The 18,424-nt window shown below is 41.5% G+C and overlaps 1 protein-coding gene across 1 annotated transcript in view; it reads right to left on the reverse strand.

The window, feature by feature from the left end:
- Positions 1-18,424, reverse strand: part of wwc1 (WW and C2 domain containing 1) — a 137,385-nt gene that overhangs the window by 86,605 nt on the left and 32,356 nt on the right. Inside the window, exons 2-5 of the mRNA XM_060837334.1 lie at positions 15,838-15,947; positions 15,383-15,586; positions 10,822-10,898; positions 5,219-5,298 (exon numbers count right to left, since the gene is read on the reverse strand). Coding sequence (XP_060693317.1) covers positions 5,219-5,298; positions 10,822-10,898; positions 15,383-15,586; positions 15,838-15,947 — 471 coding nt within the window. The remainder of the gene's footprint in view (positions 1-5,218; positions 5,299-10,821; positions 10,899-15,382; positions 15,587-15,837; positions 15,948-18,424) is intronic.

Genomic DNA, 18,424 nt, shown 5'->3' on the forward strand with positions numbered 1-18,424 from the left:
ACCCCACTGGTCCTCACCTACCACCCCACCAACCTCCATATACATTGTATCATCCATCGTCATTTCCGCCACCTCCAAACGGACCCCACCACCAGGGATATATTTCCCTCCCCTATCAGCCTTCCGAAAAGACCACTCCCTCCGTGACTCCCTTGTCAGGTCCACACCCCCCACCAACCCAACCTCCACTCCCGGCACCTTCCCCTGCAACTGCAAGAAATGCAAAACTTGTGCCCACACCTCCCCGCTTACTTCCTCCAAGGCCCCAAGGGACCCTTCCATATTCGCCACAAATTCACCTGCATCTCCACACACATCATTTACTGCATCCCCTGCACCCAATGTGGCCTCTTCTATATTGGGGAGACAGGCTGCCTACTTGCAGAACGTCTCAAAGAACACCTCTGGGACACCCGGACCAACCAACCCAACTACCCTGTGGCTCAACACTTCAACTCCCCCTCCCACTCCACCAAGGACATGCAGGTCCTTGGACTCCTCCATCACCAGACCATAGCATCACGACGGCTGGAGGAAGAGCGCCTCATCTTCCGCCTAGGAACCCTCCAACCACAAGGGATGAACTCAGATTTCTCCAGTTTCCTCATTTCCCCTCCCCCCACCTTATCTCAGTCCCAACCCTCTAACTCAGCACCACCTTCCTCATCTGCAATCTTCTTCCTGATATCTCCGCCCCCACCCCGGCCTATCACCCTCACCTAAACCTCCTTCCACCTATCGCATTTCCAACGCCCCTCCCCAAAGTCCCTCCTCCCTAACTTTTATCTTAGCCTGCTTGGCACACTTTCCTCATTCCTGAAGAAGGGCTCATGCCCGAAACGTCGATTCTCCTGCTCCTTGGATGCTGCCTGACCTGCTGTGCTTTTCCAGCAATACATTTTCAGCGTTTCTAATATCAATGTTTAGTATTTCAGTATCTGAAATACCTGCTCATTGTGTATCTTCGGCAGCATCTATTTCCTTTTTTTGGTAATTTTTGTAGGATTTGGGTGTTGCTGACTGGTCAGCATTTATTGTTGGTCCCTAGTTAGCCTTGAGAAGGTCATGTTGAGCTGCCTTCTAGAACTGTTGCAGTGCACCTACTGTAGTTTGATCCACAATGCCATTAGATAGGTAATCCCAGGATTTTGCCCAACAACAGTGAAGGAACAGTGATATACATCCAAGTCAGGAAGGGGAATGGCTTAGAGTCACAGGGATGTACAGCATGGAAACAGACTCTTCGGTCCAACCCATCCGTGCCGACCAGATAACCCAACGCAATCTCGTCCCACCTGCCAGCACTCAGCCCATATCCCTCCAAAACCATCCTATTCATATATCTGTCCAAATGCATTTTAAATGTTGCAATTGTACTAGCCTCCACTACTTTCTCTGGCAGCTCATTCCATACACATACCACCCTCTGAGTGAAAAGGTTGCACCTTAGGTCTCTTTGATATCTTTCCCCTCTCACCTTAAACCTATGCCCTGTAGTTCTGGACTCCCCCAATCTAGGGAAAAGATTTAGTCTGTTTATCCTATTCATGCCCCTCATAATTTTGCAAACCTCTATAAGATCACCCCTCAGCCTCCGACACTCCAGTGAAAACAGCCCCAGCCTGTTCAGCCTATTCGTATAGCTCAAATCCTCCAACCCTGGCAACATCCTTGTAAATCTTTTCTGAATCCTTTCAAGTTTCACAACATCTTTCTGATAGGAAGGAGACCAGAATTACATGCAATATTCCAACAGTGGCCTAAGCAATGTTTTGTACAGCCGCAACATGACCTCCCAACTCCTGTACTCAATACTCTGACCAATGAAAGAAAGCATACCAAACGCCTTCTTCACTATTCTATCTACTGGTGATTCCACCTTCAAAGAGCTATGAACCTGCACTCCAAGGCCTCTTTGTTCAGCAACACTCCCTAGGACCTTACCATTAAGTGTATAAGTCCTGTTAAGATTTGCTTTCCCAAAATGCAGCACCTCACATTTATCTGAATTAAACTCCATCTGCCACTTCTCAGCCCATTAGCCCATCTGGTCAAGATCCTGTTATAATCTGAGGTGACCCTCTTTGCTGTCCACGACACCTCCAATTTTGGTGTCATCTGCAAACTTTCTAACTATACCTCTTATGCTCGCATCCAAATCATTTATATAAATGACAAAATGTAGAGGACCCAGCACCGATCCTTGTGGCACTCCAATGGTCACAGGCCTCCAGTCTGAAAAACAACCCTTTTGTTGCTACCTATTTCCCAACATTCTCTATCTTCCATATCCTTTTCCACAGTAAATACTGATGCAAAATACTTGTTTAGTATCTCCCCCATTTTTTGCGGCTCCACACAAAGACGGCCTTGCTGATCTTTGAGGGGCCTTATTCTCTCACTCGTTACCCTTTTGTCCTTTATGTATTTGTAAAAACCCTTTGGATTCTCCTTAATTCTATTTGCCAAAGATATCTCATGTCCCCTTTTTTGCCCTCCTGATTTCCCTCTTAAGTATACTCCTACTGCCTTTATACTCTTCTAAGGATTCACTCAATCTATCCTGTCTATACCTGACATATGCTTCCTTCTTTTTCTTAACCAGACCCTCAATATCTTTAGTCATCCAGCATTCCCTATACCTACCAGCCTTTCCTTTCACCCTGACATGAATATACTTTCTCTGGATTCTCATTAACTCATTTCTGAAGGCTTCCCGTTTTCCAGCCGTCCCTTAACTTGCGAACATCTGCCCAAATCAGCTTTTGAAATTTCTTGCCTAATACCGCCAAAAATTGGCCTTTCTCTAATTTAGAACTTCAACTTTTAGATCTGGTCTATCCTTTTCCATCACTATTTTAAATCTAATAGAATTATGGTCGCTGCTCCCCCACTGACACCTCAGTAACCTGCCACTGCCTTTAGAATCTGAGGAGTCATGAATGATGTTGAACATTGTGCAAGCATCAGCAAACATCCCCACTTCTGACATTATGATGGAGGAAAAGTTATTCATGAAGCAGCTGGAGATAGTTCGGTTTCAGTCATTAAGTTGAGGATCTCTTGCAGAGATATCCTGAAGCTGAGATGACTGACCTCCAACAATCACAACCATCTTCCTATGCTCCATGTATCACCCCAACCAGGGCAGAGTTTGCTCCCTGACATCCATTGATTCCAGCTTTGCTGTGGCTCTTCGATACCACAGTCAGCTGAATGCAATCTTGATATAAAGGGCTATTATTCTCATCTCACCTCTGGAATTCAACTCCTTTGTCTATGTTTAAAGTAAATGTAATGAGGTCAGGAGCAGAGTGGCCCTGGCAGAAGGCAATTGGGCATCACCAGGCAGGGAACTACTGTTCAGGTGCTGCTTGACAGCACTATTGATGACTCAGTCCAGCACTTACATGAGTAGACTGATGGGGATGGTATTTGGTTGGATGTGTCCCTTTTTTTCATGTACAGGACATACCTGGGCAATTTTCCACATTATTAGGTAGATACCAGAGTTGTTACCGTACTGGAAGTGCACGGCCAGGGGAGTGGCATGTTCTGGAGCACAAGTCTTCAGAATTATTGCTGGAATGTTGTAATGGCCCATTGCCTTTGCAGTATCCAGTGTCTCCAATCATTTCTTAATCTTATGTGGACTGAATCAAATTGGCTGAAGACTGGGGACCATTGGAGGCCGCTGAGATTAATTATCCACTCTGTATGTATGGCTGAAGATTGCTACAAATGCTTCAGCTATATCTTTTACACCAATGTGATGGGTTCTCCCATCATTGAGGGTGGGGATATTTGTGGAGGCTCCTCCTCCAGTGAGTTGTTTAATTGTCTACCGCCATTCACAACTGGCTGTGGCAGGACTGCAGAGCTTCGATCCTTAATTGGCTCTATACCTTATTTTATATGTTTGGTGAGCTTTAAATTCCTGTTTCAAAAACAAATACCTTTGAATACGAATGGAAAGTTCGATAATCTTTCCCAATAATGAATGTCTGGTTTCCTTACACAAAATGCAGAGGCGATTCACCAGAATGTTGTCTGGGATGGATCAGCTGGGGCTGGATAAGTTGGGGCTGTTTTCTTTAGAACAGAGAAGTTTGTGGGGGTGGGGAACTGATAGTGGTGTACAAGGGGCATTGACAGGGTGAACAGAAAGCAGTTGTTTCCTTTTGTCAACAAATGACAAGGGGGCTTAATCTTAAATTGAAAGGCAGGAGGTTTAGAGATTTGAAGAAACAGTTTTTTCACCCAGAAGACGGTGAGGTTCTGGAATTCACTGCCTGGTACAGTTGAGATGGCAAACCTCACAACCTTTAAAAAAGTATGTGGATGAACACTTAAAGTGTCATATCGTTAAAGGCTATGGGCCTAATGCAGGCAAGTGGGACTAGTGTAATTTTTGATGGTATACAACTGATGGGCCGAAGGACCTCTTCCATACTGTGTGATTCTATAAAATTCCTTGCAGAGACGATAGCATCTGACGGAAATAGAATCATAGAGATGTACAGCATGGAAACAGACCCTTTGGTCCAACTCAGCCATGCCAATCAGATATCCTAAATTAATCTAATCCCATTTTCCAGTACTTGGTCCATATCCCTCTAACCCTTTACTTTTCCTTAAAAAATATGAAAATATATACATACATTTTTGTTTTTTTTTTACACCTGTATCACTATTGTTTTTCCAAAATCTGTCCAAAAACTATTTATTTATCATTTATACCCATCCAGATGTCTTTTAAATGTTGTAATTTTCCCAGCCTCCACCACTTCCTCTGGCAGCTCATTCCATACATGCATCATCCTCTGTGTGAAAAAGTTGTCCCTGAGGTGCATTTTATATCTTTTCCCCCCTCACCTTAAACCTATGCCCTCTAGCTCTGGACTTCCCCAATCCAGGAAAAAAACCTTGTCTATTGACCCTATCATGACCCCTCATGATGTTATAAACCTCTATAGCATCACCCCCCTCAGCTTCTGACACTCCAGGGAAAATAGCCCCAGCGTATTCAGCCTCTCCCTATCGCTCAAACTTTCCAACCCTGGTAACATCCTTGTAACTCTTTTCTGAACCCTTTCAAGTTTCACAACATGCTTCCTATAGAAAGGAGACCAGAACTGCACACAATATTGTAAAGGTGTTCTAACCAATGTCCTGTACAGCTTCACATGACCTCCCAAAAATGTTATCTTGTACTTACGCTTTTAGAGTTTCAAATCCTTGTTCTTTGTACTGAAGCTCCTGCCTCATATGAGTCAGCTCTCGTTTCAATTTATTCACCTGAAGTCGTGAAAAATAATATTATAATTATCCACATAAGGAAATACTTACTAAACAATTGAAAAAAATATGAAAATATATACATACTCTACATTTTGTTTTTTTCAAACCTGTATCATTATTGTTTTTCCAAAATGTGTCCAAAAACTATTTATTTATCATTTATACTATGGAAGCTATTACATCTTCAATAACCATGAGATAATTGTTGATGAAACTGCACTCTGTTCTGTAACCCGGATTCACTTTGTGTGGTACAATCTGTCTATATGCAAAAAAACACTTTGTATCTTGGTACATTTGACAATAAATCAAACTCAAATCCATTGTTTCTTGTTTCTGAACTTTGGGCTGGTTTTGGATGCCAGTGTTTTGCTGCAAGTGGCTAATACTGAGCAGACATTTTTCTTGAGGGATGTGTGATGGTACGATGGCTTTAACTGTATTTTGTCCTGACTTTTTTCAATGAAGAAAGGTTGAGACAGAGATGTAGAGTGGCCTGCTTAAGGCCAACAAGGTAAAAAGCATGTGGAACAACAGAAGCAGTATGAATAGGGTCAAGTATTCACAAGAACCAGGATTTTTGATTTTAGCTTTCTGCAGACCCTGGGGTCTTGAAACTAGATGTGGAAGCTCTTATTGTTCTCGCTGTTGCAACTAAAAGCTGGGGTTCTCTTCCTGCTGCTAGAATTGCATGTGAGACAATCTATTTTATTGAATTTGCCTTTGCTAAGGGTGTGTTTATAGGATAGAGTCATAGAGATATAAAGCACGAAAATAAACCCTTCAGTCTAACTTGTCCATGCTGACCAGGTGTCCTAAATTAATCTAGTCTCATTTGCCAGCATTTGGCCCATATCCCTCTAAACCCTTCCTATTTATATAGCCTTTTAAATGTTGTAATTGTACCAGCTTCCACCACTTCCTCTAGCAGCCTCCACCACCTCCTCTAGCAGCCTCCACCACCTCCTCTAGCAGCCTCCACCACCTCCTCTAGCAGCCTCCACCACCTCCTCTAGCAGCCTCCACCACCTCCTCTAGCAGCCTCCACCACCTCCTCTAGCAGCCTCCACCACCTCCTCTAGCATTTCATACACACACCACCCTTTGCGTGAAATGTTGCCCCTTTCACCTGAAATCTATGCCCTCTAGTTCTGGACCACCCCAGGGAAAAGATGATATCTATTTACCCTATCCATGCACCTCATGATTTTATAAACCTCTAAAACGTCACCACTCAGCCTCCAACGCTCCAGGGAAAACAGCCCCAGCTGATTCAGCCTTTCTCTACAGCTCAAACACTCTGACCCTAGCAACATCCTTGTAAATCTTTTCTGAACCCTTTCAAGTTTCACAACATTCTTCCTATAGGAGGGAGACCATATTATTCCAAAATTGCACATAATATTCCAAAAGTGGCCTAACAAGTGTCCTATACAACCGCAACATGACTTTCCAACTCCGATAGTCAATGCACTGACCACTAAAAGAAAGCATACCAAACGCTTTCTTCACTATCCTATCTACCTGTTACTCCACTTTCAAGGAACTATTAATCTGCACTTGAAGGTCTCTTTGTTCAGCAACACTCCCTAGGATCTTACCATTAAGTATATAAGTCACCACCAGACGCCTGGAGGAAAAACGCCTCATCTTCTGCCTCGGAACACTTCAACCCCAGGGCATCAATGTGGATTTCAACAGTTTCCTCATTTCCCCTTCCCCCACCTCACCCTAGTTCCAAACTTCCAGCTCAGTACTGTCCCCATGTCTTGTCCGGACTTGTCCTACCTGCCTAGCTCCTTTTCCACCTATCCACTCCACCTTCTCCTCCATGACCTATCACCTTCATCCCCTCCCCCACTCACCTATTGTACTCTATGCTACTTTCTCCACACCCCCACCCTCTTCTAGCTTACTTCTCCATGTTTCAGGCTCTCTGCCTTTATTTCTGATGAAGGGCTTTTGCCCGAAACGTCGATTTCGCTGCTCATCGAATGCTGCCTGAACTGCTGTGCTCTTCCAGCACCACTAATACAGAATCTGGTTTCCAGCATCTGCAGTCATTGTTTTCACCTACCCTGATTTGCCTATCCAAAATGCAGGACCCCACATTAATCAAAATTAAACAACATCTGCCACTCTTCAGCCCATTCGCCCATCTGATCAACATCACACTGTACTCTGAGGTAACTTTCTTTGCTGTCCACAATACCTCCAATTTTGGTGTCATCTGCAAACTTACTAATTCTCCTATGTTCACACCCAAATCATTTGTATAAATGAAGAAAAGCGGTGGACCCAGCACAGATTACTATATTGGAAGAGTTAATTAGTAGAAGTTAATATATATTATTATTTTGTTAACCATTTCGATAGAGTTACGGGTAAGCCAATTCTTGTCATTTTATTTTGTCTGCAGTTTAACTGTACTGTAAAAAAAATCAAGCATATTTTGCTTAAAGTCGATAGTTTGACTCAGTCATAGAGATGTACAGCATGAAAACAGACCCTTTGGTCCAACCGATCCATGCCGACCAAACGTCCCAACCCAATCTAGTCCCACCTGCCAGCACGCGGCCCATATCCCTCCAAACACTATCTATTCATACACCCATCCAAATGCTCTTAAATGTTGCAATTGTACCAGCCTCCACCACTTCCTCTGGCAGCTCATCCATACACGTACCAACATCTATGTGAAAAAGTTGCCCCGTAGGTCTCCTTTATATCTTTCCCCTCTCAAGCTAAACCTATGCCCTCTAGTTCTGGACTCCCCAACCCCAGGGAAAAGACTTTGCCTATTTATCCTATCCATGCCCCTCATAATTTTGTAAACCTCTATAAGGTCACCCCTCAGCCTCCGACGCTCCAGGGAAACAGCCCTAGCCTGTTCAGCCTATCCATATAGCTCAAATTCTCAAAGCCTGGCAACATCCTTGTAAGTCTTTTCTGAATCCTTTCAAGTTTCACAACATCTTTCCGATAGGAAGGAGACCAGAATTACATGCAATATTCTAACAGTGACCTAACCAATGTCCTGTACAGCCGCAACATGACCTCCCAATTCCTGTACTCAATACTCTGACCAATAAAGGAAAGCATACCAAACGCCTTCTTCACTATCCTATCTACCTGCGACTACACTTTCAAAGAGCTATGAACCTGCACTCCAAGGCCTCTTTGTTCAGCAACACTCCCTTGGACCTTACCATTAAGTGTATAAGTCCAGCTAAGATTTGCTTTCCCAAAATGCAGCACCTCGCATTTATCTGATTTAAACTCCATCTGCCACTTTTCAGCCCATTGGCCCATCTGGTCCAGATCCTATTGTAATCTGAGGTAACCCTCTTCACTGTCCACTACACCTCCAATTTTGGTGTCATCTGCAAACTTACTAACTATATCTCTTATGCTCGCATCCAAATCATTTATATAAATGACATAACGTAGAGGACCCAGCACCAATCCTTGTGACACTCCACTGGTCACAGGCCTCCAGTCTGAAAAACAACCCTCCACTACCACCCTCTGTCTTCTACGTTTGAGCCAGTTCTGTATCCAAACGGCTAGTTCTTCCTGTATTCCATGAGATCAAACCTTGCTAATCAGTCTCCCATGGGGAACCTTGGTGAACGCCTCACTGAAGTCCATACAGATCAGATCTATTGCTCTGCCTTCATCAATTTTCTTTGTTACTTCTTCAAAAAACTCAATCAAGTTTGTGAGACAGGATTTCCCACGCACAAAGCCATGTTGACTATCCCTAATCAGTCCTTGCCTTTCCAAATACATGAACATCCTGTCTCTCAGGATTCCTTCCAACAATTTGCCCACTACCAAGGTCAGGCTCACTGGTCTACAGTTCCCTGGCTTGTCCTTACCGCCCTTCTTAAACAGTGACACCACATTAGACAACCTCCAGTCTTCCGGCACCTCACCTGTGACTATCGATGATACAACTATCTCAGCAAGAGGCCCAGCAATCATTTCTCTAGCTTCCCACAGAGTTCTAGGGTACACCTGATCAGGTCCTGGAGATTTATCCACTTTTAACCATTTCAAGACATCCAGGCACTTCCTCCTCTGTAATATGGACATTTTGCAAGATGTTGCCATATATTTCCCTACAGTCTATATCTTCCATATCCTTTTCCACAGTAAATACTGATGCAAAATACTTATTTAGTATCTCCCCCATTTTCTGTGGCTCCACACAAAGGCCACCTTGCTGATCTTTGATCGGCCCTATTCTCTCCCAAGTTACCCTTTTGTCCTTAATGTATTTGTAAAACTCTTTGAATTCTCCTTAATTCTATTTGCCAAAGCTAACTCATGTCCCCTTTTTGTCCTCCTGATTTCCCTCTTAAGTATACTCCTATTTCCTTTATACTCTTCTTTGGATTCACTCAATCTATCCTGCTAATCAAATTGCATCATAAGTTAATCTAGGCTATCTTCCTAATATGTTTGAGGGGGTTTGGTCTGGTACATAACAGACCCCACCAGATTCTCTTTTATTCTAAGGTATTGTCATTACTTGCACATCAAACTCAAAGCGATGTTCCAAGTTTCTGTATGAATTGCTCCACCTAGTGGTGGCACTGGCAACATACACAACCTTTTAAAATACACTAGTCTGCCAAAAACTCTGTACTTGGGGAGTTAATATCATGATTTTCCACTCTATTTACTAATCGCTTTCTACATTATCACCTTTGTGGGCTTTTTTCTTTCCTTTTTCCAACACACTACCCAAGTTGTAATGCTGATTCTTATTTTAGGTGGCCATACCACATTATATGGTCCGCAAAGTAGGGGGTTGATGGTGGTGTAACAATAATGTCACTGGACTAATAATCCGGAGGTCCAGCTAATGCTTTTGTGTCATAGGTTCAATTTCAATCACAGCAGCTGGTATAATTTACATTCAAACAAAATATGGAGCTGAAAGCTAGCCTTTAACATTGTCAATGACTATCATGGACTGTTGTAAAAAATCTGACTTGATTAATATCTACCATTTCCATCTAATATAATCTATATGCACCTCCAGACAATAGCAATTTGGTTGACTCGTCACTGCCCGCTGCAAATGACTTGGCAAGCCAGTCAACTCAAAAGAAATTAGGGATGGGCAACAAATGCTGCCCTTGCCAGCAATGCCCACATCCCATCAAAGATTATAAGTGCCAGTTCTCATTAAATTCTTCAGCTAAACTTTTAAGTTCTGTAATAAAGAGCAAAGAACAATACAACACAGGAACAGGCCCTCTGGCCCTCTAAGCCCGTGTTGAGGCATTTTGTCCTTCCATACTAAAACCGTTTTCAACTGCAGGATCCATATCGCCCATTCCCTTCCTTTCTGTGTATTCATCCAGGTGTCTCTTGAATGTTTGTAACATAAACAAATATTTCAGACCTACAAACTACAAAAATTCTAAGAGATCTTTATGATCATTTTAGAGATTCCTAGAAACTGATATTCACAATTTTATGAATTACACTTGCACGTGTTCTTACCCTAGATTTTGTTGTTGAAATCTCCGCCTTGAGAATGTCAGGGTCATACTTAGTACTAGACGAAGAGCCAGAAAACACTGTAAACAATCACAAAAGTATTTAAATATGTAGAGTTTGGCTCTTAGAAGCAGCATACATAAACAAACAAATAAATAGAATAATAAATGCATATGCAAACTAATGCACATGGAAGCTTAAGCTAGTACAAACTAGCAATCAGTTCCTTTCCAGACTGCAGAACATTATTCAACAAAAATTTACCAATTTTGGTTTTAAAACATGGTATAATTTAATGAATCGGTGTCTAAAAAGTTAGAATTTGTTCCAAATAATCAAATATCCAAATAACTTGTGAACTGATTATCAATGAAGGAGTTCATTAAGTAGAATCAGGGAACAGCAGAAAAGATTATCAAGGATATTGCTGGGGTTGGAGGGTGTGAGCTACAGGGAGAGGCTGAATAGGCTAGGGCTTGTTAGAGGATCGGACACTTGAAGAGTGACCTTATTGAGGTTTATAAATTCATGAGGAGCATGAGTAGGGTGAATGGACAAGGTCTTTTTCCAAGAGTAGGGAAGTCCAAAACTTGAGCGCACTGGTTTAAGGTGAGATGGTAAAGATATAAAAGGGAACTAAGGGGAAACCGTTTCATGCAAAGGGTAGTGAGTGTATGGAAATTAACTGCAAGAGGCAGTGATGGATTACAACATTTAAAAAGCATCTGAATGGGGATATGAATAGGAAGGGTTTAGAGAGAAATGGACCAAGTGCTGGGAAATGGGACTAGATAAATTTAGGATATCTGGTTGGCATGAACGAGTTGAACCAAAGGGGCTGTTTCCATGTTACACAACTCTACGACTCTAATTCTTCAAAATAATTAACCAATTGGCTACAAAGAGTAAGGGGAGAATTTCAACTGCCAAGGAGGCATGAGTTGGGATGTTAAAAACCTGAAAATTCCATTTCTCAGAATCCCAACATGATCTCAAATGCTTCCAGCAGTTTGCTTTGCGAGGTGTGAAGAAAATTCATATGGAGTTGTTAAGTCCATAATTCAAACATGTAACTTCCCATTTAGCTCTGTTTTTATCCCATCATAGTAGCTTTACCAGTGTTTGAGTTTCCAGAAGGCCTTTCTGGTACAATGGTAGCGTCTCTTCCTCTGTGTGAGAAGGTCCAGATTAAAGTCTCTCCTGCCCCAAATGTTCACCATAACACATTTAATTAAAAATATCATACTGAGTTTCTAGAGGATCTAGTTGCACAGCAGTAATGTCACTATTTCTGGGCCAGAAAGTAGTTTCACCCGTCCCAGAGGAATGTCAAAGAACGCCTGATCAGGTTGATTAAAATAATTATGAGTATCCAGAGAGTTTTGTGTTGACGTGGTAGTGCGCCTATCTTTAATTAAGAAGATCCAGATACCAGTGCCACCGCCCCCTGACATATTTCATAGCAGATTATTTAAAGTAATTAAGAGGTTCCAAAGCTGAATTTAACTTAGAGTCAACAAAGCTAAAACCCAACAGGGAGACTTCTCTTTTATCAGGTGATGTGGGCTTGACTGGCTGGATGGGGATTTGTTACTTAATTTATTGCTCAATTGACATTGCCAGCTGGAAAGCCTTTAAAATAAGTAAAGCAGCAAAGCAGCTTCCCTGCCTTTGTAAAAAGTTTGGTGCGCACAGAGCTTGAAGATGACTTCACAGTTTTACAGATTTTGGAAGTCATTTTGTCTATCCTGAATACTGTCCAACTTGAACTTGATCCCTATTATCCTCAGTTTCCTCCTGTCAGCCTTCACCACACCATTGAAGCAATTCAGCCATTACACAGACCTTAAATGAGGAACAAGATGAACAGAACTATCAACATCAACAGCACAAGAGCAGCACCAATAGCCAGAACACCAGCAGGAGGAGCAACAAGTACAACTGCCAACTCTGCAGCTGCTTTCACAGCAGGTCTTTGCTGACACCTGCAGCCTTTAGGAAGGAGGTTAATTTTTCTTTGGGAAGAGGGCTGAGTGAGTATTACCAATGACCATCTTCAATTTCTTCAACTTTTGCTCCTGCCAGGAATCTGCAGAACATTAAAATTTGATGCCCGCAATCCTCTCCCCAATGGAAATCAATTCTGCTATTTATATTGACATCAATATTATTGAGTCGTCAGGCCAGAGGGTGCCTGCATTTAATACAATGGCTGGATTCCCACAGACTGCACATGTAAAAGTCAAGATGCCCTCAACTCAACCTGTAATATTGGTGGTACAGAATAATGGTTGTAATGAAATCCCACCTGATTCAGCTAATTACTGAAATGTCCTCAAGAGGAAGAAAAAGAAATAACATGCAACAGCATTATCTCTATTAGCATACTTATTTGACTATCTAGATATTTATCAATTGAATCAACATCTACTAGCTTAAGGAAGGCAAACGTAAAAGAGGCAGACAACAGAAGAGATTCAAAGACGTTTTAAAAGCCGACGTGAAGAAATGTAGCATCGACATCAACAATTGGGAAACCAATGCCAAGGACAGGAAACTCTGGTAAACCATCATCCAAGAAGGAACAGCAACTTTCGAAGGCAACTGATGTGCAGAATTAGAAGAGAAGAGAAGAAAACAGAAAGCGAGGCAGCAATAATCAAAGCTCGATCTGCCATCTGGAACTACTTGTTTTGTATGCGGAAGAACTTTCAAAGTCAAGATTGGACTCAGAAGCCACTTGAGAGCCCATAAATAGACCAACAGTATGAAGACCATCATCCTCAACCTCGAGGGATAGCCACGAATAATATGTTACCACCAGAAAATATAATGAGGTTGTGATTGATTGATCCTTTTACCTGCCTTAGCCCATGTCCCTTAATATCTTTGCTTTACAAAAATCTCTCAGATTTAAAACTAACAAATGACCTAACACCATTTGTCGTTTGAGGAAGAGTGTTCCAAACTTCTACCACTCTTTTGTGTATAAGAAGTGCTTCCTAATAACTCTCCTGAATGGTCTGAACCTAATTTTTAGACTATGCCCCCTAGTTCTAGATTTCCTAACCCGTGGAAATAGTTTATCTTTATCTTTTGTCTTTCCTGTTAATATCTCAAAGACTTTAATCAGAACACCCTTAGCCTTCCAAATTTGTATAATCTCTCTTCATAACCCTTGAAGTCCAGGTAAGTTATCTTTCTTGTAAACTTACATTGTACTCCAATATATCCTTCCTAAGATACATTGCCCAGATATGCTCACAGCATTCCAGGTGGAATCTAACCAGGGTTTTGTATAGCTGCAACATAATATTTGCATCCCTATACTCCAGTCCTTTAGATATAAAGGCTAACATTCTCTTAGCCTTCTTTATAATTTTTCTCACCAGTTCATTGGTTTCCTTCTGTTCAACTCCAACATCATCCTGGATGGATCTATGACATGAATTGGAACTGAAATGAGGTAAGGGTTCAAAGTCAAGATGACAGCTGGCGGTGACGGCATTTCTCATAAATCAATGTAGGATACCAAATAGAAGTGGGATATCTAAATCTGAAACCACATACGTGGAAGATCTTCCACCTTCCCCACCCCAAGCCATTTATCATGTTCATAAACCCTGCCACCTGCCAATCTCAAAAGCCTCTTCCTCTGACTGGTTATGAGTTGTGGGTAACCAACAATTCTCTGCTCCTCCTTCAGGTTATACACATTCTTCTCCTTAAATGAGGGAAAAAAAGAAGTAGAATGGTTAGACAAGCCAACATTTGTAAAGGTGGTAAGGAACTGTTCTGAAATAGCAGTCAGGTCGTGGCCTCAAAACTAACAAGGAATGAGTGAAGCTACACAGATGTGTTATTCTGATGACCCCTTGCTCAAGAAAATGCTGGGAGAAGTTAGTGTGCCAGTTAGAGGTTGATATCTAAAACTATTTTATGCCTCTCAACCTTCCTGCCATTATGATACAATTGAACCGGTTGCAGTATTGAATCCAGATTTTGGGGACCACACTCCTGCACCTGCAATTTCCAATCACATGGTAACTTTTTGTTCTGCGAGGCTACAGACTTTCTACCAAAAACAACACCTCTCTGCAAATCTTTTCAGCCTCCAAAAACCCTTGTGAAAGAAGAGCAAGTCATGTTGATATTTCCATTCAGAGGTGACAGAGCTAATGTAGAATGCAATCACTCTGATCCCCTGTGATATCCCACTAAATAGAGCCGTTTGCATTGACAAATGTGAGTTGTCACACCCAAATTTTGAAATTGGTTGGCAAGTTTTAAGGCAGATGCTAATACCTGGCTGAGCTAAACAGTTAAAGCAAAACCCACTGCTGCAATGATCAAGTTTCCCACGCCATGCCTGCCAGACACACCAATGACAGCAGGTCAATTCCACGAAAATTCTGAGTTCCACAGCAGAGAACATCCATATCCTAAAGTTTACCATAAATACTTTAATTAGGAAAGCAAAATAAATTCTCAATTAAAACAACATTACAATTAAAAACGAACAAATGTTACTCTAAGCAGAAGACAATAGTTTATCAGTACTCACAGCTGGTCTGGGAACTTGACTTATCCTTCCAGACATCGTTTAGTTGCCTGTATTTATGCTGGGCCAATTCTAATCTCTGTTGTTTTACTTGGTAAATTTCCTTCTGTGCAGTTAGTGCATCTTGCGCTATGATTAGATAGTCTTTCAACATGCGCTCCTGTTCTCTACGCCACTGAGCTCGAGGATCTTCTACCTGTGTTGTCTCTGAAATGTAGTAATCCACAAAATTGTATTTACATCCATTTTTAAAAACAAAAATGAATACAATCTGTTTAAGGTTTTCAATGGTGCAGCAACTTGATTATGCCACAATCTGCTCATGGAATTTGAAGAAGTAATACAAAACAATTCACAACTCAGTTTTCTTGAGGTTACAATTAAATCTTAACCTGCAGTTTTCATTTGACTGAACATTTAGACATGAAGCAATATAATTAAGAAATTGGAATGCTTACGTGTATTGTGATCAATGTAATAGATTCCGACTTGTGCATCAAATGCTTCTTCCCAACCCAAAGGCAACTCATCTCCTACGCAATCACCAAAGGAGAGGGGTTTGGTCCATCTACAAAACAGAAAGAAAAAGCTTCCTGGTTACCAACAGTTAATTAACATTAGTTTTAGAGCAGCCTCTTACAATAACAATTTCTGTGAAATTTATGAAATGCACCCAAAAAAGCTAAGGACTACTTGAAGAATAATAATACGTATTTATACAGAGTTACAATTTCAGGTTGGAAACGCAAAATTCTATGGCTATTCTTAGGCTATAATTTCAAGAGATTGTCTGTGTTGATGATGACACATGTAAGAATTAGCAAGAGAAGGAGAGCCTCAGTTAGGTTCCGACATCAGTCTAGAAACAAAAGGAGTAGGTCTGGCATACAAAATGAAAGTCAAACAGTAAAGTCCTCAAAGTGCAACAAAGGCACAAGTGCTAAAAGACTTTGCTTGGGAGACTGATATCACACCCAAGTCCTGGTAGAAATTCACCCAGGAATGCTGTACCCGGTGCAGCCTATTGAAAAAGGTTCGGCTTCCATCAAAAGCAAGAAAATATTGGATGCAGACAAAAAACCCAGTGAAAGGAAAACCTGAACCAATGGGTCATTCAAAACTCTGTGGTATTTTGTCTTGCTTGCAGCAAGACCTTCTTGGCGGCTTTTTAAAGAAAAAATGTTCTCAGGACATAGCATCACTGGCAATGTCAGCATTTATTGTCCATTCCTAGCTGCTCTCAGGAAGTGGTGGTGAGCTACTTTCCAGAAGTGTTATGGTCCATGGGGTAGATACCTGCCACAATCTAATGAAGAAGGAAGCTCCAGGATTTTAAACCAGTAACAGTTAAGGAGCAGTTATACCGGTCTGACTTAGCATGATGTGGAGTTTTGAGAGGAATGTTGCAAGTAGCAGTGCTCCCATTCATCTACTACCCTTGTGCTTCTCGGTGGTAGAGATTGAAGGTTCAGAACATCCAGTCATCAAAGCCTTAATGAGTCTCTGCAATGCATAGTACACACTTCATACCAATGTCTGTTAGTGGTAGAGTTGATATTTAGAGTAATGGATGAGATACCAAACAAGTGAACTGGATGGCCGCAAACTTCACGTAGAGATGTACACATCCAGGCAAGTGAAGAATATTCTATCACTCCAGACCTGTGTCTTGTAGATGGTGGACAGGCTTTGGGGAGTGAAGTGGTGAGGTACCTGCCAATGTAGTGTTAAAAGATTAATTGGGAATATTTCTCTGGACATTAATGTAATATTAATGGGTCAAACAACACTGAGTGGACATTCTGGAAGTGGGTGGAGATGACAGTCAGACAAGAATGCGAATGACCCCCACTCAAATTAGATAGTTATTTGCTACTACTCCCCCTACTATTATCAAATTAAACTATAATTCAATCTCTTCCATTCAGAAATGCTTTCTAGCCATTCCCTGAAGCTAGCTATGTCACACCTGCATTGTCTTGGGGAATCACTAAGTCAGGAAATCGTTTCCATAACGATTCCCCAGGATTAAGGCACTTACATTTACATTAGCTCTGAGAATGATCTCATTCTACCATTGTACCTGGTGTAACATGCGAGGGAGTGACAGGGGATTGTCTTGAGTGGGATGTGACTGTGGGGGAGTGGCCAGAGTATCTGAAAGCATTGCCAACTGACCTGCATGAAGGGGATGCTTTTTCTTTGTTCGGGGCCTCTCTTCTGACTAGACTTTGCATGTGAAGAGAATCAAAGGGGGTCACCTAGCTTGGATAAGCTTTAATAAACTTTAACTGTTTGCAGAAGTTGATGTGCACGAATTGCATCTCATGTGTGAAACCCCTGGAAAAGAACCGAACACCACAGAATTCCCAATTGCTGACCTGCCTATTGTGTCTTAAAAAGCTATTACAGCTCTATTTTTTTTCCAGTTCTGATGAAATGTCACAAACTTGAAGCATTATTCTTCTCTCTCCACAAGATGTTGCCAGACCTGCTGACCAGCATTCCTGTTTCAATTTAAGGATGCATTTCTGTTTGCCTGAAAATAAAATGCATTATTTCTCCAAGGACACACATGTTTCATTTGTTTAAATCCAGACAGCTTGAATGCAAGTTATTAAAAGTCAAACTGATTGTATGAAATCAATTTAACCAGCTAAAATCAAAGAGATTTCAGAGTTCTCTATTTCTTGCTGATATAAAATCTAATGAAATATGCCCTTCAAGGTTAACTGGAGTCAATTGGCTAAGAAACCTAGCTACCAATTACAAATTTCCTTAATGAGCCAGTCCCCTGGAATACTGCAAATTTATCTGGCTCAGGTGTTAGATTAATAAATTAACACTCACATCAAACACGTACACCATTTAACTAAATTTTAGTCAAGCTCCTCCAAGAATGAACCCAGATAAAGGCATGAAGGAACCAGCCAAACATATGTTTTAAGGCAGCAAAGACAGATACATAACCAAAAAAAGAATTTATGTAATTTAAATGTTATTTCGATTAACAAAAAGCTCTTCATTTGACAAAAGTTGCTTGGC

Source organism: Hemiscyllium ocellatum, chromosome 16 (genome assembly GCF_020745735.1).
Source record: "Hemiscyllium ocellatum isolate sHemOce1 chromosome 16, sHemOce1.pat.X.cur, whole genome shotgun sequence".
NCBI classification, from domain to species: domain Eukaryota; kingdom Metazoa; phylum Chordata; class Chondrichthyes; order Orectolobiformes; family Hemiscylliidae; genus Hemiscyllium; species Hemiscyllium ocellatum.